This window comes from Epinephelus moara, chromosome 1 (assembly GCF_006386435.1).
Source record: "Epinephelus moara isolate mb chromosome 1, YSFRI_EMoa_1.0, whole genome shotgun sequence".
In the NCBI taxonomy this organism is placed as follows: domain Eukaryota; kingdom Metazoa; phylum Chordata; class Actinopteri; order Perciformes; family Serranidae; genus Epinephelus; species Epinephelus moara.
In genome coordinates, this window is record NC_065506.1 from 21,396,732 (window position 1) to 21,420,661 (window position 23,930).

Below are 23,930 nucleotides of genomic sequence, written 5' to 3' on the forward strand. Positions count from 1 at the left end.
TCAGGAAAAAGCACTGGATTAAATTCTTTGCGGTATTGTTTAGTAATGTCCCTGCAGAAAAAAAATCCATGTACTGACAGTGTCACAACAGAAGATGGCGACAGTGCATCCTGCGCCCAGCAGCAGCAGTGCACAGCCCGGGCCTGATGACAGCAACGACCCCTGACTGTCTGTCGGTTACACCTACGTTACAGTCAATACAACAACATCCTCAGCTCAGTGTCTGATGCCCGAGCAGTCACCATTCAGCCAAGCTTTGCAGCCGTAAGTATCGTTTGATTATGTTGTGTCCTAAAAGTCTATCTTATAATTTAAAAGCTAGCGGCTTTACGGAAAGCAAATATATTTAAAATGTTTTCTCCGCGGTGTGGACGCCAGATGTGTTTACTATCACTCAGCTAGCTTACGTTAGTTAGCAACAGCAGCGCACATACCTTAACATCATGCTAACTAATTTTACTTAACGTTAACGGCTAATGTCAGTTATTAGCTTTAGCTCAAGCTACTCATTTCGTTTTCTTGTAATGTTATGGTGATAGAACAATACAAACCTGTCGAGGTGCTTAACGTTAAATCAACACTTAATTTAAGCTTAAAAACAGGGCTGGGCTAGTCTGCTTTTTGGTATTTTAACGTTACTGTTAACGTAACATGCTAACCCATATATGAAAGCTAGAAATAGCCGACTAGCTAGTAACGTTAACCAGGTAATGTCAACAGAATCAGTGTCATGGTGGAAATGACAGTCACTGCATGTGTGTTTTCTGTCACTGGTTTCTGTTTGACTTAAACGTTAAATACATAATATCATGGACACAATGTTAGGACAAACCTTTCCTTTCTAAACAGGTTAATCAGTAACGTTACACACATTTAACTGGTGACTAGCCAACACCTGGCATGGGTGCAGTTTACTGCAGATATTTTAGCTCTAATTCGCTAACTTGCTATATTTTCTTACCAAGTTTATTAGATCATTTTAAAACCTCTCTTTGTAAAGACAACCTGATATCAGTGTCAGCTCATGTATGGTTGTTTTTAGCTATGTTCCTGTCCTTTTGTATCTTTGCAGTGGCCTCTCACAGAGCAGGGTCTTTTCCTTTCACCTTTGTGTTTGTCCTTTTGGCTGAATTCCCTCCTCTGTTTGTCACTTCTTCTGTCCTTCATTATTTATGGTCCCCCGTAGAGAAGCTTGCAGTAAAAAAAGAGGAGAGGATGGATAGTTGTATGGACAGATGGCTCTGCGGGAGAGGGGCATTAAAGGGTACTGTAGATACAAAAAAAAGAAAGAAAGAAAAGAAAACACACACCCACATAGCACAAGACATATACGTGACAGGTACAGTAACACCTGCTTGTGTAATTTGGAGGCTGTTGTTGCATAAGCTTTAATGTGGCAGTTGTTTGTCATGGGCTGGGAGCATTTTATTCTCCAGAGGGACATTTATTTAGCCTTGGAGTATTGAGACTCCAGTACAGTCAGTCATCCCACGCTTGCTTCTATTTCTATCTTAAAGGTCCAGTGTGTAGGATTTAGAGAGATTTAGTGGCATCTACCGTTGAGGTTTGCAGAATGCAACCAGATGAAACTTCTCCAGATTAGAATTCCTTCAGTGTTCATTGTTCAGGAGGTTTTCACCGAGGGCCGATTTATACTTAGAGATCTCTTCCTCTCCAAAGTAAACGGACTCAGTGATAAAAAGCTGTAAAAACACTGAATAAAGCATTTTCACTTTACAAATCAGTTTTCCTCCTTCGCTGTTTGGCACATCACAGATGGGCTGCTCGCTCAGCACCTGCTATTTGTGTTCATATTTTTTCTCTGATAATAAATGTGTGCTCACCTTATTTCTGATCCAGACATTTCAGGGTTTTTTTTTTTTAATGTGAGCGAAATTATCCGCCGAGGCCTTCTCTGCTCCAAAACAAACAGACCAAACTGGTAAAATCACTGAATAAAGCAGTTTCACATAAAAGCTTTGTTTTTTTCCGGCACTCTTGTTGCGGAGGGGCTGCTGATTATGGTGCCTGACATGAAAACGTGAATGCCTCTCTCTAGAGCCAGTGTTTGATTTGTCTGTCCTAGGCTACTGTAGAAAAATGGCGTTGCAACATGGCAGTCTCCATAGATGAGGACCTGCTCCCTTTTGTAGGTGTAAACGGCTCATTCTAAGGTAATGAAACCAGAACAGTTATTATTTTCAGGTGATTATACAGTAAATAAAACATACTTATTAAATTATATATAATTTCTGCCAATATGTCCTCCTAAATTCTACACACTGGACCTTTAAAGCCATACTGATATCTAGGAAGCAACTTTGCTTTCCATAGTGGATATATAGTGGTATGGCGTGTATCCAGAAGGTTCTGTCTCTTGTTAAAATATATGGAGCTTCTGCAACCCAAAGGCAAGATGATTTTGTCATCCCATAGGTTTTCACTTCCCTTTGGAGACAGCAGCCCTCAGTGCTGATTTTTTCATGGACTCATTTCTGAAGATGTTTCTCTATAACACTCATATGTGTTACCATATTATATGTAAAACTGTCTATAAGGGTTTTAATAAGAATGTGGCCACAGGGAATCAAAGTTGTGCAAGGTGTGTTTGTCTTGGCTTTCTTCTTAATTCTTAAATGTTTGGTCTAAGTGTTACACAAAGCAATACAGGGTTACAGGAAGAACAATTAGCGTAGTGCTGAAGGAAACCAGGACAACCCTATTCCTCTGAGACAGGCTCTCATTAACCTGGATATGTGCGTTTGCGGAGGTTTTTTAGTCAGAAATGTACCACTAACAGTAAAACAGTGTTGGCTTAGGATACACTCATGCACATTGTAACCAGGGATTAGGGGGCAAAGTCAGTGCAGTTGTTTAAAAGGGGTAATTTGTTTGGGCTTGTGGGAGGCACTTTACATAGAAAGGTATTATGAGCTTATTGTCTGGAACACTCAAAATGATGTTTCAATAGCATGCTAGTTTTACAGTGCGTGCCCTAATTGTTGAATGTAGGCTGCATGTGTTTAGAGTCGTCTAAGTAACGTAAGGAGCAACAATGACAAAACAACCTGTCAGAGTTTTTGTCTTGAGCTGAGTTAATTGCTGAGTCAACTGTGAACCTAAGAAAATAAAAAGCATGCTATTGCACAATACTGTTACACCGAAAACTGATTTACCAGTTTGTACACTTGCACCTCCAACCACCCTGCAATAAATCCTATCGTAGGGGAGCATATACTTGACATTGTATCAGAGACATTGTGATTAAACTCTACAGTATAATCATTTTTGAGGCCCGGGTTTGTAGTGTTGTTGTTTGGGTTGCACTGCATTGTGGTGTATGGTATTTTGTCTGCCTAATGTACGTAAATGGGGGCTGAAAATATATGATTCATTGCATCTCATGTATAGTGCCATGCATAATTTTGATGCTTGTCTCACCTAGTTACTTTACTAAGTTACCTTTATCTGTAAATTGTCACAGTTACTGCTCTCCCGATGACATGAATCTGTCAACAATAAATTCACAGTACCATAGCTAAATGTTGAATGTTTTAACATCTATCTCTGTCTTGCTGTCTGTATTTATGTATTAATTTATTGTTTAGTGGTTTTGCAAAAGCTATTTTAATTGAAAGCAGACTTCAAAACCTAAATCCTAACATTTTGACATCTAAATTTCTGTTTAAGCTTAATTCTTCTTAAGAGTGAGAGAACGTGTTCTAAAATCCCCATTATGTCAAATCACAATGTCCATAAATAGATTTCTTTGTACTGTTATACTGCAGTACAAGTGTTGGTAAGATGGTTCCACTCTGATAGGTTTTTAAATCTGTTTAAGCCCTAGGGTTTGTTTGACAACTTGGGAATGATGCTAAACTTGTTTTGTGTCTCTCCCTTTCTCATATTCTCTGTTGTCTCTAAGTGGAGTTTTACTTATTTGTTTTTCTTATTGTTCCTGTCACTGATATGTGCCTGTCGTCTGTCTCATTCTCCTTATCTCTGCAGGCTCGAAGAAGGGCTTGTTTAATACTCGGCGCTCACCTTCATGCTGAAAGGTCAGACGTTGTGAGGGTGGTGCCCGATGGATCATGGTGGTGAGTGTTAAAATTTCACTAAAGCATAACACAAAATATAAGATCAAAATACATAAGAACAAACTTCAAGATCACAATATCAATATTAATTGGTTGTGTTTTACAATAAAAATATCGTTAACTAAACTCTGCTGAGAATGAGGAAAGTTAGGTGTGTTTTTTTTCCATACTGTGGTTGCTTTGTCTCAAGTTGCAGTTGACCTGTAAATATGACGTCAAAGACAATTGAATGACGTTCATAGTAATTCAGTTGTCTTTGTTTTTGTTATCTTTTTAAACTTTTTGGAATTTCAACCAATCCTTTATTTTTTTATCTTCAGGTCAGCTTGAGAGGGAGGGAAGAGTAATGTCACAAGTTCAGGTGGGCGGGGTTGACCTCTGTGATAACCTTCCCAGCCCTGAGGCTCTCTCTGCTCAAACTCGAAATCTCAACGAGACAAACACGCTCACGCAGACTCAAAGTCTCTCTCGTTCACAAAATGAAGAGGAAGGAGGGCTCATCCAGAAAGCCTCTGTCAACAACAATGGGAAGGACATGGAGGAGGAACAGGGAAGGGAGGGATACACAGGAAGAGGCAGAGAGGAGGACGAGGAGGAAGAAGACATTGATGAGGTGATGAAGGAGGAAGAAGAGGAGGAAGAATCAGAGGAATCAAGCTGTCTAAATCGCTGCCAGTCTCCGGACACTCCCATGACTGACTCCTCCTACTCAGAAACCGGTAGGGAACATACGCACATTAAAGAAAAAAATCATATATGTACACGCACGACCATAAACTCTCACAAACACTACTGTTTGAAATCTTTGCTTCTTACTTTTTGCCATATGCAGTACTTTTGTTGGCCACATGGGGGCAGTAGACCACCACGGCAAGTTCACAGATAAACAGCTGAGCATATTATTGCCTTATTATGTTGTTATGGCTGGTGTGTTGGAAAACAATACGTGCATCTGGACTGACTTTGTCTGCTGTTTGTCACTGGGGAGGTAGCATATATAGCTTACATAGCAATCAGTTAAAACAGCCACCTGCTGTTGCTGGAAACAAAGCTGCTCATAGTGGGTGTGTGAGTGGGACTGAAGATGGTAAAACCAAAACAATGAGCTTAAAGGGATTAAAAATGCTCTGAAATGCTGCAGAGTTTAGTGTTTAATTTCTCTGGAATTGTGGGTATGACTCCTTTCATATCACACACAGACAGATTCATTGTAAATATAAAAAATATGGATTGGTGGAGCTTTAAAATAAGGGTTACATAAGACAGACAGAAACAAAGATGCTAATATATGCAATGATATAATGATTTATATACCGCTAATTTAATGAAGTCTGCAGTTTCCATCTTATTCTAAGTTAAACACCCTAAAATCCTCTGATGTAATAAAATAAAATAATACCTGGCAGTGCAAGAGTAGGTGTTTTTGACTATGGATGGCACTTAGACACTTTTTTTTGCAAATATTAACTGAATAATTATCTATCACCTTTGTTTTAAGACATTTTCTATGATTTTTATCATGGCGCATTAGCTTTCACTGCTTAATGGTGGTAGTTCAAGAAGCAACAGTGTAGTGAAGGCCAACACTCTGGTCACGGTGTGGCTTACTCACTGCTGTAATGCCCTTTGTGTGTTTTTAAGTGGTCAGCGTTATGGATTGAGTCATGGATTGAGGTCAGGCTGACTGTTGGTGATGATGTCATTCTAATCACATGACTTATGGAGTGAAACAAGACAAATAAGATGTAAGGAGGGCATGTGTAGAGTGAGAGAGAGAAAAAGAAAGGGAAATTTAGCAGATGAATAGATGAAGTGAAAGATAAAAGGACCAGAGGGGAAAAGGGAGTGGATAGTGGACCACTCTACTATGAGTCCCATCTCCATAACCCAATATCACTAATAGGATAGACCTTGGTGTTTCTTCCTAACCTGTACCTGGCTCCATCAACTAAATGTGCATCCTCTGACTGGTAGCTGTGTGTCGCTGTGTGTGCTTTCTACTGAAAAGGAGAGAGAAGCGGCTGTGAGCTGATTAGCTGAACTTTATCTGAGGCGGTGAAGTTAACATTTGTGTGGACAATAAGCCACACGATGGTGAAATTTATCCTTGATCAGAAGTATTTTCAATTAGTTTCGAGACCAGATGGTCCTAAACCAAATTCTGTTAGACAGTCTGAATAATGTAATGCACAGCAGACTATAGACACGGATGAAATATTAGGACTGTGTTCTCATAAAATATATACTATGCAGGATTTTCCTATAAAACAATGTATAGACAATGTATCATACAAAAGTAATCCCTCTCAATCATCTATAAGCAGCAGTTATCCAAGAGACACAGAGCTGAGAAAATACAAATGTGAATGGAGTGAATCAAGTGTGTTTACAAACAGTAACAGACAATCCTGCAGAGTTTACCATTAAATTACAAGTTTATTCATATACTATTACAACCTTTTTTCTCAAAATGTTTCAACTTTGCTCTCAACACAGATATGTGGGGTAAGTTTTGTATGTGAACAAAGTTGGAACATGAGCAGAAATCTTGTTGAAACATGTGAGCTCTTAAAGTCCAGGGGTTTATAAATAATTAAAATGAATGAATGTGTCGTTGACATCATTGACATGGGTAGGTGACACATGCACATTTAAAAAGGTTACTTCCACAAACAAGAGGCACAAAAGAGGAGGGGGGAGTAAATCATGGCCTACATGTGTGTTGACTCAGCCAGGATACAGGAGGGAAACAGGAGAATAAATATTTGAAAGCAATACAGAGTGTCCGAGAGCCTCACTGCATTATATTCCTTTCTTTATTGTGAATTGTCACCTGTTGCCTGAATTTGCTGTTTCCCTTCACATAAATGAAAACATTACCACCAAAAGTGATGCAAAAAAAATCACTAGAATGTAAGAAATGAATTGATTGACACTCAAACTGTGTCTTTCTCTCCCTCTGTAGGTAGTCTCTTGGAGACTCCATATCCTTTCAGCCCTGGGACCAGTCCAGAGCCTGCATCCCCTGTCATTCCAGTGGTCAGTCCAGAGACTGTGTATCCCACCAGTCAAGTGGAACTGAGTCAAAGTGATGTCAAAGTGGACTCTTGTAGCACTGAGTCAGGTGCCTCTACCACAGGGTCCATTACACTGGGACCCACCCTCACTACAGGACTTGTAGACTCTTCGACAGTAACTACAACCTCAGACACCAGGTCTACCAGCCTGCCTGAACCCACGTGTATCACAGAAGCTTCAGACAGGATAGCAAAAAATACCAACTTCCCGACAGAACCTCTTACCTCATCCACAGAGCCTGTCTTTAACCCCGGGTCCACATGCGCCATAGGGTTTGCCAGCTCATATGCAGGACCTATCACCTCAGATGCAGAGACTTTTACAGTAACTGCTTGCACCACAAGGCTGAACACTTCTGTTGCTTCCACTCCTTTGAGTGCACCAACAGAACCCCCTACCCTCACCCCAGGGCCTATGACTACCAGTATAGAATTGAGTACCACCACAGGACCTATAACCTCACACTCAGAACACATTACCGCCACACCAGTGCCCACTTGTCTCTCAGTCTCCACCTCCGCCACAGGGCCTATTCCAAGCCCTGCCCTGCTGGAGTCTCTGGAGGAGTTGGCACAAAGAGGAGATGACACTCACCTTCCACAGTACCTTCACCAGGTAACCGGCCTGTTTTATTTCTGGAATAGTATGTCAGATACTGCAAGTTGTGTGTCAACACCTATTCTGTCCGTCACTCGCATGAACAGACACTATTCTCTTTAATGGTTTCTTTAAGTTTTTTTTTCTTGCTGTCTCTAAGTCATTTTAGTCTCTTTAAACTCTTGCTCCCACACTAGTTATTAAATAACTGTTATCCACTCAGCCTTATAATCCGAATGGCACTTTGCACCCTAAGGCATGGGTGTCTTCAGCGTCTATACACACAAACACAGACATGCATGCAGGAATGCACATGAACCACATGCACATTACACTAAAAACATACACTCTCAGTCTCTCTCTGCTCGTTTTTCTCTCACACACGGTCTTGCATGACAGGACATGTATGTTATGGGGTGTGTGAATAGTTCTGTCAGTTTGATTTACAAATGTAAATTTCCACCAGGCATAGGCTGCTTGAGGTACACAGGCAAACAGGTGTGTGTGTGTGAGAGAGAGAGAGCGAGGGGGGGAGGATTGCTGCCACAACACATGAACTCACATACGTGTGTTTCTGCCTCTTTTTTCACAAAGGTTTTGATAAAATACAGTAACTTATGGTTTCACCATAAAAAGGTGTGTTGCGAAACTCAAAAAAAGGTCTTAACTACTGAATGGTGGTGTTGACAGTGTCTGGAAAAAAGTTTCTACCTGAATCAAAAAGCATGAAACCAGTAATCACTACTTAAAGCCAGATGCAAACTGCAACCTGTTGATACTAATCCAAAGCTTTATTCCTACACCACAATGCCGTGGTAAAAGAAATCATAACACCTGGTTTCAAGTGTCATTTCATGATGCTTGTGTATGTGCAGGCGTTTTTTTTTCTTCTTTTTTATAAGAGAACAGGCACCATTGCACAAATCTCCTTAAGTGTGAGAACTGCTGCTAACATGATTATTGGTACAACAATTGTCTTTTTGGAAGATATTAACAAAGAAAAATCATCAACTTCAGTCTTGCTGCTGTGTCCAGTCAGTGAGCTTTTAAAAAAGATGAACTCTGAACTCTCAGTGACTGATTATAGAAATGAAAGCACCTCTTGTGACAGCCTTACAACAGGGTCACTAGCCTACGACCGGTCGAATCAAAGTTTGACAGTGTTTTACATGTTATGACAAAAGGATATGCATTACATTTGGTTTAATCTGTACAGAAGCATAATGCATTCACTCATGAATTACAAGATCGTTATCTCAGAATTCTGAGAAAAGTTTCATGAAAAAAAAAAATTCTGCTCTTTATCCGAATTAACAAAATCTCTGTTAATGTTTTAGGTCACAAATGTATTATTATTATTATTCTTATCAATATTAGCGGGTACAGAAAAGAAATTTCCTGAAGTTAATGTATATTATCGGACTGTAGCTTTGGTAAATATGCAAGCCTAATCTTTAAGTGATGTGAAACTATTAAAAAAACAAATTTAAACTCTTTCCTACTTGCCATTCCGTCATCACCGCCCCTCACTTCATTAGAAATGCGAGTGCCTTTTGTGCCCTCCTTTCCTCCTCCTCTTTCTCTCTCTCTCTTACACACACACACACACACACACTTGTCCTGACATCAGCTGAGCAGCATGAAAGCGACACTAGCTGAAGAGAGGTAGAGTGTCTACCATGGTCTCATGTTTTTCTGTCTGTGTGTCCTGCTTTTCACTCTCACTCTCATTTTCACTCTGTCTTTCCAAAATGTTTGGGACTTACTTAACTGCTTAACTGTTTTATTATATTTCTGATAACAGATAATGTTTTTTCTCTGTATAGTTAATGATTATAGGAGTTATTGCAGCACAGCAGTTACAGCTTTGTACAGTGTGGTGTTTCTATGTTCTGTAGTTGCATTTTTATTACCTGTTTTCTTGTTTGTTGAATGTAATTTTTCTTTGACTGATCTTGGATCATGTCCAAGAATCACTCTACATGAGGAATAGTTTTAGTCTGTTTTGAAACCCCCATTGGGCCAGTTTTTTTGATAGCGTCTGTGACTTAAGTGCTGTGATAAAGAGATATTTATTTTAAAAAGTATACACTTTATTAACAGTTGTAATGCCTCTCTCTTTCTCTCTATGCAGATTGCAGAGGCCTTCGTCCTTCAGGAAGACTGTATCCTTATCATTATGTTTGCATGTCTGTCTGTCGCGTGAGTGTCATACGCTTCCCTCCTGTGTGCGAACCTGTCTGTTTTTATTTATGTGGTCATGTGGTCTCATTTTGGCTATCTTACTCCTTGTCTGTATTGTCATCTGTTTTATTTCACACACTGGATTAAGAGCCTGAGGATCTGTAGAGACTTGTCACACCAACATTTCAGTGGATTACCTGCTGCCTCACTGACTTTATAGACAGCATGGTTAAAAAAAGAGCAAGAGATAGAGTAGATGGAGGGGAAAAGAGTGAAACAGAACTTGTAAAAAGAGAAGAGGATATGAGAAAACACTAACCAGAGAGAGACAAGAAAGCAATAAAGAGACAGAATAGACAGGAGAACATGAAGAGGGGTAATTACAGAAGGTGAAACAAGAGAGGAAAAGCACCAGTAGCTGAGCAGACTGATACAAAATGCCCAGAGGCAGAAAGACAGAAGAAGGGGAGATAGATACGATCTGAGTAAACATTAAAATGATGATTATCAAAACTAAAGTCATTTACTGGATTGAAGATACGGAGATTCCATAAATGATGCTTATCGGCTGAACGTCCTGAAGGTACTTTGTTCCTAAACCAAAGAGCCTTGGTTGTGATATTGAAATGCTAATGGTCAAACTGTATGATGCATTCCAACAGCCTGAATATATTGCACAGACACTCACAGAAAGAGGTTATACAAATACACTCAACCCTTACAGTCAATAAAGATAAAGTGTAACACAGAGTAGGAGGAAGGGAGTAAGACGGGCAGGAAAGCAAGCATGAGAAGGAATTGGAAATTTTGACAGGTTTAATCAGAGGAAAGAGACACAGTTGGAAGGAAGTGAAGAGTCAAAGAGACGGAAAGCTTGCTTAGCTATGTCATGCATATATAGAGTGTTAGCTAGAGAGGGAGAGTAAGAGAGAAAGCATTTAGCCATGTCAAAGAAGGATTGTGTTCAGGCTGCTCATATCCATAAACATGAGAGACTGCATCCTAGAGCGCTTTCTCCTTTTATCTCTTTTGGCCCAAATCTGTTTCCCCCTCTCCCCCAGCCTCTGTCTCTTTGTCCTCCTGTTTTGTCAGTCTCTGTCTTTTCTTCCTTTATCACTGAGTTTAACAGAGTTTTAGAGCTGATGGATTTTTTAAAGCTCAGTAGGGCTTGTTATGTACTAGAGGTCTACGGATTTATCAGTTTGATCTGTTTATTGGTTTAGCCGATTAGTCAGCGCCAATAGGACGATTTACAAACTATCGTTTTCCATGGAAGTTGGCTACAATAGTGACTATGGTTGCCCGGCCTGGCCTCCATCAGTCACATGGGATGTACATCACCAACTGTAGCTGAAGAGGGGTGGGTTGTGTTTTGAGTATTTTGCTAATACAAAATAACTCCACTCCAAAGTATCTTGTTTCAGTTAACATTATTTTTTTTTCTCAGCCCTGTCAAATATCAATTACAAAATACTCAGAAATTATTGAATACATTTTTTAAATACAAGTAACAGAAATACTGCCATATCTGATCATTGTTTTGTATGGAGGCTCTATGTGTAAAGTTTAGGTACTTTTATAATGTACCTGGGAATCTCAGGTTGATTTAAAGAAAAATGAATAGCTCATAAAATAAAAATCACATCCACCTTCATACGGTTGCTGTGATGTTCAGTTGCAGATATATTTATTGAAGTAGTTATTACTTTGAGTTTGACATTCAGTGATCCAGATTTATCTATTTATTTAGATATTTATTACTTTGATTTAGATGTTCAGTTCAACAGCGATCCTAATAAGCGTTCCTAATAAAGTCAAAGTTTATTCAGCAACACTGTCAGTTTTTTTTTTTTTTTGTCAGGGTGACATCATGATTAATTGGCAGTCGTCTTGATCCTGTTTCAAACTATCATTATTATACCGGCCTTTAAAATTCCACTATCAGTCGATCTCCATTATGCACTGTTTGTGTGTATTTACATGTTTCTTAACCTGTTATGTTCAGACCAACGGGCATTATGGTGCATCCAACTAGAGAGACTCTATCACCAGAGAGCACTGGACAACCTGAATGCACTACAGGAACAGTGGGGTAACACAGGCACACACAGTGCACCTGCGTCAGACACATGTATACACAGACATAGTGTGTATTTTTGTCTATGTAACAAAATACTTCTTGTTATATTTGTAATATTAATTCCTTATGATTAAATGTATATATGTTTGAATCTTGTTTTGGGTGTCCCCTTAGACGTTATAGGAGTGTTACATCAAGGAATCAGTGATAATCACATTCAAAGCATAAACCATACAAGACAAACTGATTAGTACAGTAAAATAAGTTTTGTACTGTTTAACAGCTGCAGTTTTAATTGAGGCTTTACATGTTAGTGAATATCATCCTTGACATTGTATGTGCCCACATGCACAACTATCAAGCATACAATTACTCCAGAGTATGACTGCAGCCTCTGTGTCTCATCCATCGGATTCCAATAATATATATTTAATGTAGCTTCAGTGATCATATAATTTAAATTCCATTAGGAAACATTCAGATTTATGGACCTAGACTGAACCCATATTTGTATTACCTACAGGGGAGTTCAGTTCTTAGAGGCTGCCTTGTAGTTGTAACAATGCTTTTATCTCATTGTATCTCTGTGTCTTTCCATCTTAAAGAAAGTCAGTGTAGAAGTTCTTCCTCCAACCTGGCAACCCATCATCTGGACACTCTTAAAAACATCTGCCAGACTCACAGTCGGTAAGTCTACATGCAAGTGTGTGTGTGTCTGTGTGTCTGTGTTACGGCTGGACGATTATGGCAAAAATAATAATCACGATTATTTTGGTTGATATTGAAATCACGATTACTAAACACAATTATAAATTGGTCATGTTGCCTACTTGCCTTGGGGGGCAGACACGACAGCGTGACAAACTTTGCAAACAATTAGTGGGCCAAATAGTGCCGACAGTGTGGGACACACCACCAAAACTAGGGCGACAGATGCTCACCGACTGCCTGACATTGACCAGCAGCTGACTGTCAGCTTGGTGTGTCAGGGCCCTAACCTGTAACCCCCTATGACTCTGCCCCTTTGTGACTAAGATAAAAGAGATAATTGTAAATAAGATAATTTTGGAATAAGTTACTCACTGTAAAATGAGAAAGGGATGAACAGAGATCAGATGGATAGTGATGTTTCTTTTTCTATACAGTATAGTAAGGTTACCCACAACAGTGTGCGTTGACATATTCACACGTTGCTGCACTTTTCCAAAGATGTTGATTTCACAACAAAATAATCAGTTGACTGCAAATTTGCATATTAATAACCTCTATTGAGCCTCTGTAATAAGAAGTTTGTGTGTGTGCGTGCATGTGTTGTTTGTTGAGGAGTGTGTGATGTGTTTTTGTTGTGGGATGTGCTCATGCACGTGTAACAAATTAGCCAAGTGAGGCCCACCTTGGCATTTGTCAATATTTAATAGGAAGTCTAAAGTGTATTATACCTGCCAGACACACACCCTGTCACACCATACACACCTGCACACTCTGTATTCTCCCACCCAGACAGGTGCAGTGTGTGTGCGCCTGTGTCTGTGTCTGTCTGTTCGTCTGCATGTTTATGAGCATGTATATCTTTCTGTGGTGAGCACTGCAGTGATACTTTAAACACATGGCCCTTTGCTGCTGCTGCTGCTGCTGCTGCTGCACTTTCAGACATTTGAGCCATCACACTCCTAGGGTTTCAGTTCTCTTAACTCATGGCCCCACACACACACACACAAACAGTCTCACTCACACGTTGTAATAGCCAGGGAAATGTGTTCGAGCTAATATTAGATTGGGAGAGTGGAGAGGGGTCACCCATCTTTCACGTCTTCATTTACTAAAACCAAGAACAGACCTTCAAGACTCTCACCATCTCACTCTGTCTCTCTTTCTCTCTTCTGTTCACAGACCAGGAGCTAGAGATGCTGTGGTAAGACACCCATCATTGTTTTGTGTGTCTGTGTGTGTGACAGAGTGAATGTACTGTAAATGCATGTAAGATAAAGGTAGAACGAATATGTATTTTGCATTTCAAGTGACTCACTGATGTCATGTCAACCTGGTACATGTCAAATATCTATTAAGTGCCCATGGTGTACACCTCTGTTGAGTTAGTGTGCATGTACTCATAGGTTAGATTTTAAATAATGTATGACTTTAACATTACTAAACTATGTCATTTATTTATTTGATTTTGTGTGTTTATGTGTGTGTATAGTGTGCATCTCTGGACCTTGTGAGGCCTACAATTGAAGAAGGTGGTGCACTGCCTTCACGTACCTCAGGTGAGTTAGCGTATTTATGTCATATCCAGTGAACAGTTGCCAAACCCAACGTCCACTCGCTAGCTTTTACCACAGCTTTAAACTAAAAGGAGAATTATTTTAGAGACACATCTGATTCAATTAAAAGTTCCTTAATGAGATTGAAGGTGGACCTTAACGGCATTCTTTGTTGATTTTCAACCAGCTTTGTATTATAACAGTGTGTAGTATGTGTTAATGAACTGTGGTAAATTTAGGGCTGTAGCTCTAACTACAGATTTCACTTCTGCATTTTTGTAAGCCCGCCACCACAGATGCAAAGAGTATAGACATATAGAGTCTGGTACGACGTTGCCTCTTTCTTGCTTATAAGGTTTTTAGACACATATTTTAGGTTACTGTTAAACTGTAATGCAAGATTGTTAGTTATCAACTGGCTGCCATATTGTTTCCCATGTCAAAACGGCTAAGCTCGTATTATGTCGTGTAATTCATATGTGATATGTTATAATTAGGTCAAGATATTCAGAGCCATCGGTTTGTTGCAGAAAGCTCTTACTAAGTCATGTAAATTTGAATCTTCTTCTCCGTGACATTGTGATGACTAGTTTTACTTCCCAAAATTATGGCCACTCACACAGAAACACACACACACACACACACACACACACACACACACAGAGAACTGTGAAAATAAGGAATTTGTTACCAGATCAAGAAAACATGTTTAAGTACCTGTTGTTCACTGGTAATGCGGCTCTCCAGTACTCACTCAAACATCAGTGCGATCAACAGTCTCACTAAAACAGAATAAATATGTTCTGTCAACACAGTAGGTCTCAAGCAGCTTTTACATGCTCCTGTATAGTCTGTGATTATCACAGTTAAAAGGTTTACATGACAACTTTGTGCTGCTCAGACTTGTCTTGTGTACTTTGCTGGCTTCTACTATGGACATGCCATACTGTCTAAATATGTTTTGTTTGTTTTTTTGTCACATTTAACATTTCTGGACTCCCTGCTATCGTTTACTGTTTGCCATGGCATATTTAGGAAGTCATATATGGTAGCTTTTTATAAACAGGAGTGATTGGTGCATTTGGTTTACTTGGTAGTTCACATTTTAAGAAAATCTAATGCTGCTGCATACACAAGTTAAAGGCAGTTAAGTTAAGTTAAAGGCAGTGGATACATAGAAAATCTGATGCAAGCAGTTCCTGTTGCATTGTACACTGTAAGTATAACTGTTTAAAAATGTATTTCAAGAGAACTATGTCTGTCTGTTGAGCACCTTGAGTCTGCATTTGAGAGCAGTCCTCCTGCATTTAGTACACTGTCACTGCAAAGCATTAATTGTGATTCTAGTCACATGAATTAGGACTACATGGACTAATGGCTTCATTTTTAATAGAGCTGTTTTTATTCACCAACTCTCTTTATTTTGTGCTTAAAACCTTTCTATATCCCCCTTACTATCTACCCCACCAACACCACTCTCCTCCTCGACTCTCTGTTTCCCTTTTTCATCCAGCCCATCAGGTTGACGGAGGGATGGAGCAGAGAGCCCAAGACTCCTCCCGTTCTCAGAGCAGCCATCCAGTCATACCCTCCATTAATTTGACTGATAGACTCAGTTCCCCTGAGGTCTCAGAAAAGGAGAGGGAAGACCCAGACAGGGAAGCAGAAGGGAGGGGCTGTTTCCATGGAGATCAGCTGACTGACAAACAAGGCAGCGACAGAGAAGGTGGGGAGGCAGAAGAAGGGGTAGGATACACTATATCAGTGATAGGAAATGGACTGCACCCCTCTACAGCTGGAGAAATGGATCAGTCCAAGCCCGCAGAGCAGCAGGGAGGAGATTTAGGTCCCGCACAGGAGAGGGAGGCAAAAAGGGACGAAGAGGAGAGGGAGGTGGAGGAGGCAGCTGAAGCTTTGGAGATGGAAGATGAGGGAGAGGAAGAAGATGAAGAGAAGCAGAAGGAAAGAGAGTCTCCTTTTTGTCAGAAAGGCCTTCCAGTGGAGACTCTGGTCAGTGGGGCAGAGGTGGAGGCACAACAGCTGCACAAGGAAGCCCAAGCTGAGGAGAAGCTACATGAGGAGACCCAGGTACATATTAGAATCTGTAAATCAAAGTAAATACAGAGAAATACAATCAATATTTTAATGTCTGTTGTTTATGTAATCTGTAAGTTTCTAGTTTGTTTGTTTTGGCAGTAATCTTGCACTCCACTTTCTAGAAATTACTTGTCAGTTAAACAGTGGCACCAGGACCGATATCATTTGTTTTCTCCTGTTGATGAGGTTTGCTTTGCTCCAGGTTTTTGAAGTTGTGATTGCGATTGTAGCCCATAGTAACATTCAGTTCCTCTAGTTTTTTAACAAACCATTGTTGCTATTGCTGAAAATATATTGCACTTCCTGTATTTCAGGTTACTATTTCACGGGAACAACCTACCCATTACTTAACAGCTTTCACCAACAGCCATAGGTTTTAACAGCTTTGTGTTATGTCAGTCCAGAGAGTGGAGCAAACAAAAGGTTTACCGTCACCGTAACTGTATACTGATATGTCAGTCATAAGTGCATTTCATTACCACTGCAGGAGAGCACTAAAACCTGCCTGCACCAGGAGGCTGGCCTTCCTCAAGAGGCTCACATGAAGCAGCAGGAGCAGGGAGAGGAGGGGAAGGAGGAGGAAGAAGAAGAGGAGGAGGAGGAGGAGGAATATGAAGTGGAGCAAGTTGACATCATCGGAGAAGCTGCCTCACTGGACGACATGGCTAAACTCATCACTGTAGAGGAGGTGTGTATCATGCTTTGCTGGGAATGAGTGAAACAGAATAGGCCTGCCAGACTTTTCATGTGTTTAAGTCACATTTTGATTTAATTTGTTTTTATTATGTATGGACATCTGTTGATGCATTTACAAGAATGCTGGTGTGCCTGAATGAAGCGCTGGTATCATTTGTTTTCCTCTCAGCTGAAGAGTCTGAAGTAATAACTGTTGAACCCGATAAAAACACACTGCTAGAGTCACAAACATACTTTGAAAATGTTAACTTCAAATTTGTTATTTAATTTGACCGTTTTTAATTACATTGCTGATTTTCAATCAGCTTGGTATCATGAAATTGGGGATAGTATGTGTAAATGAACTGTGGTAAACTTCCCTCCATCTTACCGGCGTCCAAATCTCCCTGCTCATCTCCCATCTCAAATCTGCATGATGATGTGAAACGTATCATCCAGTGAATCTGAGCTGGCTCAAGCACAGTTGCTCAACACACTCTACTTCCTCATTTTTGTACGCTGGCCACCATGGACACAAAGAGTAAGGAGGCTCAGTCTCTCAAACTCAGACCAAACTGTACAATTAGGCAGAGCTAATCAAATATGAACAGTGATTCTGTTACTGTATTGCCTATTTCTTGCCCAAAATATTTTCAGAAACATATTTTAGTGTACTGTCTGGCTGTAATGCATTGTCATTTGTTACCAGGCAGACAGCATATTGTTTCCTGTGTCAAAACGGCTGAGCTGCTTTATGTCACCCATCAACCGGAACGTTTATTGGTCCAGTCTGATGCTGTACATTCTGGTAGTTGTAGGTTTTCTACCTCTTGAGCATTGACCACAGCCCTTTCCCTCTGTTTTCTCTGGTCATGTCGCACCAGTTTCAAAATTATTTGTGTCTTTTCTACAGCAGAGACAGCCCAGTTTTATGAAAAGACCATCTCCCCAGCAGTGAAATACTTCTCTAAGGTTTCTGTGTGTCTCAGTCTGCCTATGGAGGCCCATTAAAATAGGCTGCACAGTGCCCTGTTGAGCAGCCCTAATGGTATTATGCAGCCATTACCGTGATACCTCCGAATATGGATTCGTTTCACGGATATGGAAGCCAATTTGACATTGATCTCTTCTATGCTAAAAGAATTAGACTTTGAGAGAAAAGTAGGTAAACTAAAAATGTCATGCAATGGGATTTCAGCATCTAGCAGGATTACTGTGTTGTTATTCTGATCTTATTATTTCAGAATGGTTTGGATACCTCAATTTGTCCAACATTGATTGTGTCATGAGTTGGCTTTAAGCTGCTACTGACTCATTTTCATAGTTCAGTCTCTGTAAAAGACACAAACAGGGAGAGACATAATTGAAGGAGAGGTAGCTGCAGGGAGATGCATGGAACAGAGACAGAAAGAACCAAGGCACAATGGGATCCACAGAAGTGTCCTGCTTTTTCAAATACAGGATATAAAGCAGCCAAGGGAAGATTTGCACTGCTGGAGAGATGGTCTTTTCATAAAACTGGGCTGTCTATGCAGTAGAAAGACAGAAATACTTTTGAAATTAGTGCTACATGATCAGAGAAAACAGAGGAAAAATGGCTGTGGCATTTGCTTTTTCTCAAGAGGTAGAAACCCTGTAACTACCAGAATGCACTGCAATGCACTGGACCAATAAATGCTCTGGTGGTGGGTGATGTAATGAGAGCTTTCCTGTTTTTCTGCAAAATACAATATGGCTGCTGGTTGGTAACAAGCAATCTCAAATCACAGCTAATCACGGTTAGCTAAAATATGTTTCTGAAAACATTTTAGAGAGATGGTCGACGCAGTAACAGAATCTTGGATCATATTTAACACTGCTTAGTTTTACCATCTGATCTCAGTGTTGTCTGAGTTTGAGAGAGAGAGAAAGAGAAAGAGTGGGACAGGTCCCTTTCTTGATATGCCTCTGTACTCTTTGTGCCCGTGGTGGTGAGCGTATGAAAATGTGGAAGTACAGTTTGTTGTTTAGCAACAGCCCTGGAGCTCTAAATGATGGGTTTCACTTCATCCAACAGATTTGAACTGAGAAATGAGCAGGGAGATCTGAGCATTGGTAAAATGGAGGGACGTTTACCACAGTTTGAGGAAACTAACTATAAGCTGTGTCTGAATGATTATTACACTAAGTCTTAATCAGGGCTTGATATCAGTACTTGATACCTTTTAAGGTATTGACCAATATAACCCAGTACCAAGTAGTATCAAAACTTCTCCAGTCAGACAATACCTAAATTTGATTCTTTCTGTACACATATCTAGAAAAAAAAACACTATTGGTGTGGCTTTGCTCGCAGTCTGTGGTGTGGTGATGTCGAGCGCAGTGTTTTGATGCTACCAAAACATTCCGAAGTATGGTTGTACCACATGCCTGTGGCATCTGGTGGCATTTTACACAACGGAGTGCTTTCATTCCCATGATGGATATCAAATGAAGTAGAAAAAAAAAAGGTCTCAAATGAAGCACTCTATTGGTATCACTGAAAAGGTACAGGTATTGGTACTGGTAACCTAATTTTTTTAATGATACCCAGCCCTAGTCTTTATAGGTGTGCTTTGCTTTTTAAAAAAAATTATACCAGTTTTCTTGGCCACTTGCCCAAATTTTTAAAGAGTCAGACTAATAGCACAAAGAAATTCGCACATTTTATCTGCTATCCAATTAGACGTTCTTAAATGACAAGTGGAAGTTAGTACTAAAAAGTCAGTCAGTTGTTTACTTTCACATTGGTTATTCAGTTCAACCTTGTGAGCAGTTTCATTCATGGGAATAAAGGAATCCCCTCATTACGTACATTATGACTACATGATCCAATGCCAAGCAGAAGTATTGCAAAGTATGACAAGTACTCTGCCTGGCCTTGATAATTTATCACCACTTGACCAAAGTCCATTTGCAGTCGTTGCAGGCATTGAGCCTGGGACACTCGTTGGAGGTCTAATGTGCATAAGTTATCTCACAGGGAAGCAGTGTCTGGTACTGGATGACTGACTGTAAATTACCGTAAATGTGTAAGATGGAGTGTGATAGTATGATTTAAAGCTCAATACTGCTAATTGTGTGACGTACTGACACCTGGTGGACATGGCCGGTGAAGTGCATCCTCACCCTCATGTTCTTCATCAGTCACTATGTCATCAGTGTTTGTGTATGAACATGAACAGATCAAACTGTGGTTTAGTATAAAAATAAATTATGTTCTGTTGATTTACTGTGTGTGTCTGTGCCTCGTGACATGTCTTTGTCTTGTTTGTCAGATTTCTCCTGCCTCTGGCCTGGTCTCCATACTGAAGAAGCGGCAAGTTTTTGTGGACAACATGAGTGCGTCCGCCAGCTCAGAGCCTCAATCTGACAAAGTCCTGGCCAAAAGACGCGTTCGCTTCAAGGTCCCTGATGACGGCTACGAGCATGGTGTGTTTCTGTGTTTATTTCTTTGCTATAAGTTAGTAACATTGTCAAGCTTAAATTTTAAGGGATAGTTTTTGGGGGGTTTTTTTTGAAGTGGGGCTGTAAGAGATACCTATCAATAGTAAGTATATTACATACAGTGGATGGTGGTTGGTACAGCTTTACCTGGCCGTCAGACAGCTCTTTCTTTTGGTGCAACATTCTCTCAACCATTTAACGTTCATATTCTTACACAAAAGTGTCCACCTGGGCCATGCACTGTATTACGCTGTAGGTCAGCTGTTTGGGTCAGAAAATGCTGTTGTGTAGTCCGACTGAAACGAAACTTCATTTTACCAGAGATTTGCTACTTCTGTTGTCCACTGCTCAGTAACATCCCTCCAACTATATCTTTCCCTGTGTCTCACTTTCTCTGTAGATGTTGGCGGTGGAGACTCCTGTCTGCTTCTCTTCCTGCTATGTCTGGTTACCGTAGTGATCAGTGTGGGTGGCACCGCCCTTTACTGTGCTCTGGGCGATGCCCACTCCTCAGTCTGTCAGGACTTCTCCAGGAATGCAGACTTCTACATTGGCCAGATACAGCGTGGGATATCTCACATCCAACACTGGTTTGCCCCCGGGTCATAGCAGACGACAGCCACTGACCTCACTGTATATCAGTCAAGGCTCCAGCGCTCCCTGCTACTTCCTGGGACAATGTCTTCTGAGGTAATGGTGCTGGGCAGCTGCTACAGTCCCTACCGCTATATGGAGTAAGTGGCTATTATGCTGCCTCAATGATTATATCAGATACGGTTGGCATTTGTAAGCCTGCTCTACTGCATTTTTAATGCTCTGTGAATACAATCCCAGGGTTCATTGAGCCTAAACGTCAAAGGTCAGGTGTCCCTTTGCAGCAGTAGTTTGAAAGGGAAAGTAGAGCAGAGAGAAAAAGAGGATAACTGTAGAACGGAGACTGTTTAACAGAAGAGGAAGAACTGACCTACACTCCTCTCAACCATGCCCACATTAAAGAGGTTATAAAACTAAGTAATAACAGCTACGATCCACAGAGATGTAGAAAATGATGTATAATGTATAGTTTTTGGACTGGGATGCTCTCTACACACACACACACACACACACACACACACACACACACACACACACTGCACAAATGAGAAGCGGCACAATGGGCATTTAAAAACTGCTGCAACCACTAGTGTTGCTTTTATCGTTGACTTTTTTTAAACCACAAAGGAAATTTTAAAATGAACGTACCATTCTGTGGTCTACTACTTGGAATGAAATCATTATGTCTTAATCATGTCTGATCATGAATGAATGTTTGGAGTTTAATGTTGAACTTTGCTTTGTGTCGCCTGTGGAGCATTTATGTAACAAAAAAAAGATCTAAAGGGTTATTGTGGTATTTATCACAATCCAGCTGCTAATGGACAACAGACACATGGGGGGAAATTACACAGTGTCATTGCATATAACAGCTGTGATATTAAATTCTGCATTCATTTGCAGTGAGCAGTTGCTGAAGAACTCTGTATCAGCTCTACTCTCCATGTTTGACATGAGCATCCTGTTGCTGCCCTTTTCTGTACAACTTTTTGCAGTTAGCTGTAATGGCTGCCACTGGAGACTTAAAAGTCCAAACTATCTATGACATAGATTTAGCTTTGTGTAGCATGTGCAACATGTACAGGAACACAATGCACCTCTGTATATACTGTCAGAAGAATGTTCAACATGTTGCACATAAAACTGGTACGATTTGGGGTTTTTTTTTACGATTTTGCAATATTTCTACAGGAATTGTTGTGTTGGTCCTGGACTTAACACATTTGATCAGAAACAACAAATATCCATATCCACAAACTGTTTTCAGGTTCAGTGTGAAAAGTTTATGCCAGTGAACATCAGTTATGCACATATAACTTGAACAGAAAATACTCAACTGGCTCGGCATGTAATTTTTCATTTAAAAAAATCAGAAATGAGAATTGTACGATTAATGTAGGAAAGAAAAAATATTCAGTGTACTCTTCATGAGTACAGGCCTTGATGTCGGTGGGATCATTAGAAGCTGTCTGTGTGTTCGCTGTTCTGTGGGACTCTGGGCATCATCCTCAGTTTGTGATTATCAGCGTTTCCTTTTTTCCCCCAAAATGATTATTTGCATCTCTAAACTGTGTTTACGTCTGCTGAGTCCTGGTTTTATAGAGACAGAGGAACCTTTCTCTGGGCGAAGAACTGATTTCCTCATGAAACAGGGAGGAGACTGTTCTGAAAGAAGGCATACACTTTGTCCATGAAACCAGTTCTTTATTCTCACACCAGTGCTTTAACTCTTAAGTCTAATCGTTTTAAAGCAAACTTTATGTGGTTAATTTTATTGCTTGGTCTCACTTTTTTTTTCTAGTTCAGCATATTACAACGTTTAATGTCTCGTTAATTTTCTTTTCTTTCATGCGGTGTAACAGTGGATGCCATGAAAACTGCCCTAGCAAAACCACGCATCTGACAAAGGTCTTAATAATTAGGATGTAGTGAAAAAAATCTCCATCAAACAGGAGAGATCCAAGTGTCTTACTTATGCATTTATAACAGTTTTAGATTAAATCTTCCTCTCATGGTGTGTTACTCACAAAAACCTGAAAATTAGTTTGAGATATGAGGTTTTCCCGAGATGTAGGGAGTAGTAGATTGATTCTTGTTTTTATTTGCACATGTCGTCTGGCTGGTTCAGATGACCTTCACTCAGAAAACCTCTTATTTAATCTTCTGGATGATTTTAATTATTTATAATACGAGGGATGTCAAGTGTAGCTGGTTAAGATTAATTATTGCCATCATACATCATGTCAGTTTTTCATCTCTTATATCACTATTGTTCTTAAGGAGGCTTTGACAGAGAGTTTAATTTCTAATTTTATGACCTTACTCCTCTAAATACCATCATCTGGGTTGTTTATTTTTATTGATTTTCCCTTATCAGTTTCTGAAGATGATTTGAAACTGGTGAGTTTGTGCTACTGCGGTCGTTACTAAAAGATTCATGTTTCTTTCATCTGTAAGCGTCGAACATATTTTCATTTATTTGACCCAGTTGGTTTTAAAAAGGACATTCAGAAATGAATGAATGAAAAGTCATTTTTTGTGTGTATGAATCAGTACTGTGTACACTGTTATTAGCCTGAAGAAGGGCATTTTATGAATTGTTTGATGAACTCTTTCACGTTGTTCTAACAAATTGTAATAAGGAGATGAGGTTTTTATTTTTTGCTGTTAAAAAAACCCCACCCTGTTATGTCTCTCGTTAAAGCCTTTGAAAAAAATCTGTTTGTGAGCCTCCATTCTGTCTTTTCTGAAACAATACTGGCCGCTGTTTTTGATTATACAGTTACAAGGTTACAAAAA

General features: G+C 39.9%; 1 protein-coding gene across 2 annotated transcripts; it reads left to right on the forward strand.

The window, feature by feature from the left end:
- The first annotated feature begins 128 nt into the window (after positions 1 to 128).
- Positions 129 to 23,842, forward strand: LOC126393096 (consortin-like). 2 transcript variants are annotated; one of them, XM_050048961.1, is made up of 13 exons: positions 129 to 264; positions 4,009 to 4,097; positions 4,418 to 4,816; positions 7,063 to 7,790; positions 9,907 to 9,937; positions 11,962 to 12,048; positions 12,642 to 12,723; positions 13,927 to 13,948; positions 14,237 to 14,303; positions 15,814 to 16,388; positions 16,885 to 17,085; positions 20,369 to 20,522; positions 20,938 to 23,842. In XM_050048961.1, the coding sequence occupies exons 2-13, from the start codon at positions 4,085 to 4,087 to the stop codon at positions 21,144 to 21,146; spliced, it is 2,568 nt and encodes an 855-aa protein (XP_049904918.1). In that variant the 5' UTR covers positions 129 to 264; positions 4,009 to 4,084; the 3' UTR covers positions 21,147 to 23,842. The 2 variants fall into 2 exon arrangements, with proteins under 2 accessions (XP_049904918.1, XP_049904928.1); XM_050048971.1 differs by lacking the exon at positions 129 to 264 and adding an exon at positions 2,156 to 2,174.
- Positions 23,843 to 23,930: the final 88 nt, after the last annotated feature.

Coding starts and splice junctions, on each gene's coding strand:
- LOC126393096 (XM_050048961.1), top strand. Junction 9,938..11,961: donor CTTCGTCCTTCAGGAAGACT/GTATCCTTATCA, acceptor TGTTATGTTCAG/ACCAACGGGCATTATGGTGC. Junction 20,523..20,937: donor TGATGACGGCTACGAGCATG/GTGTGTTTCTGT, acceptor CTTTCTCTGTAG/ATGTTGGCGGTGGAGACTCC.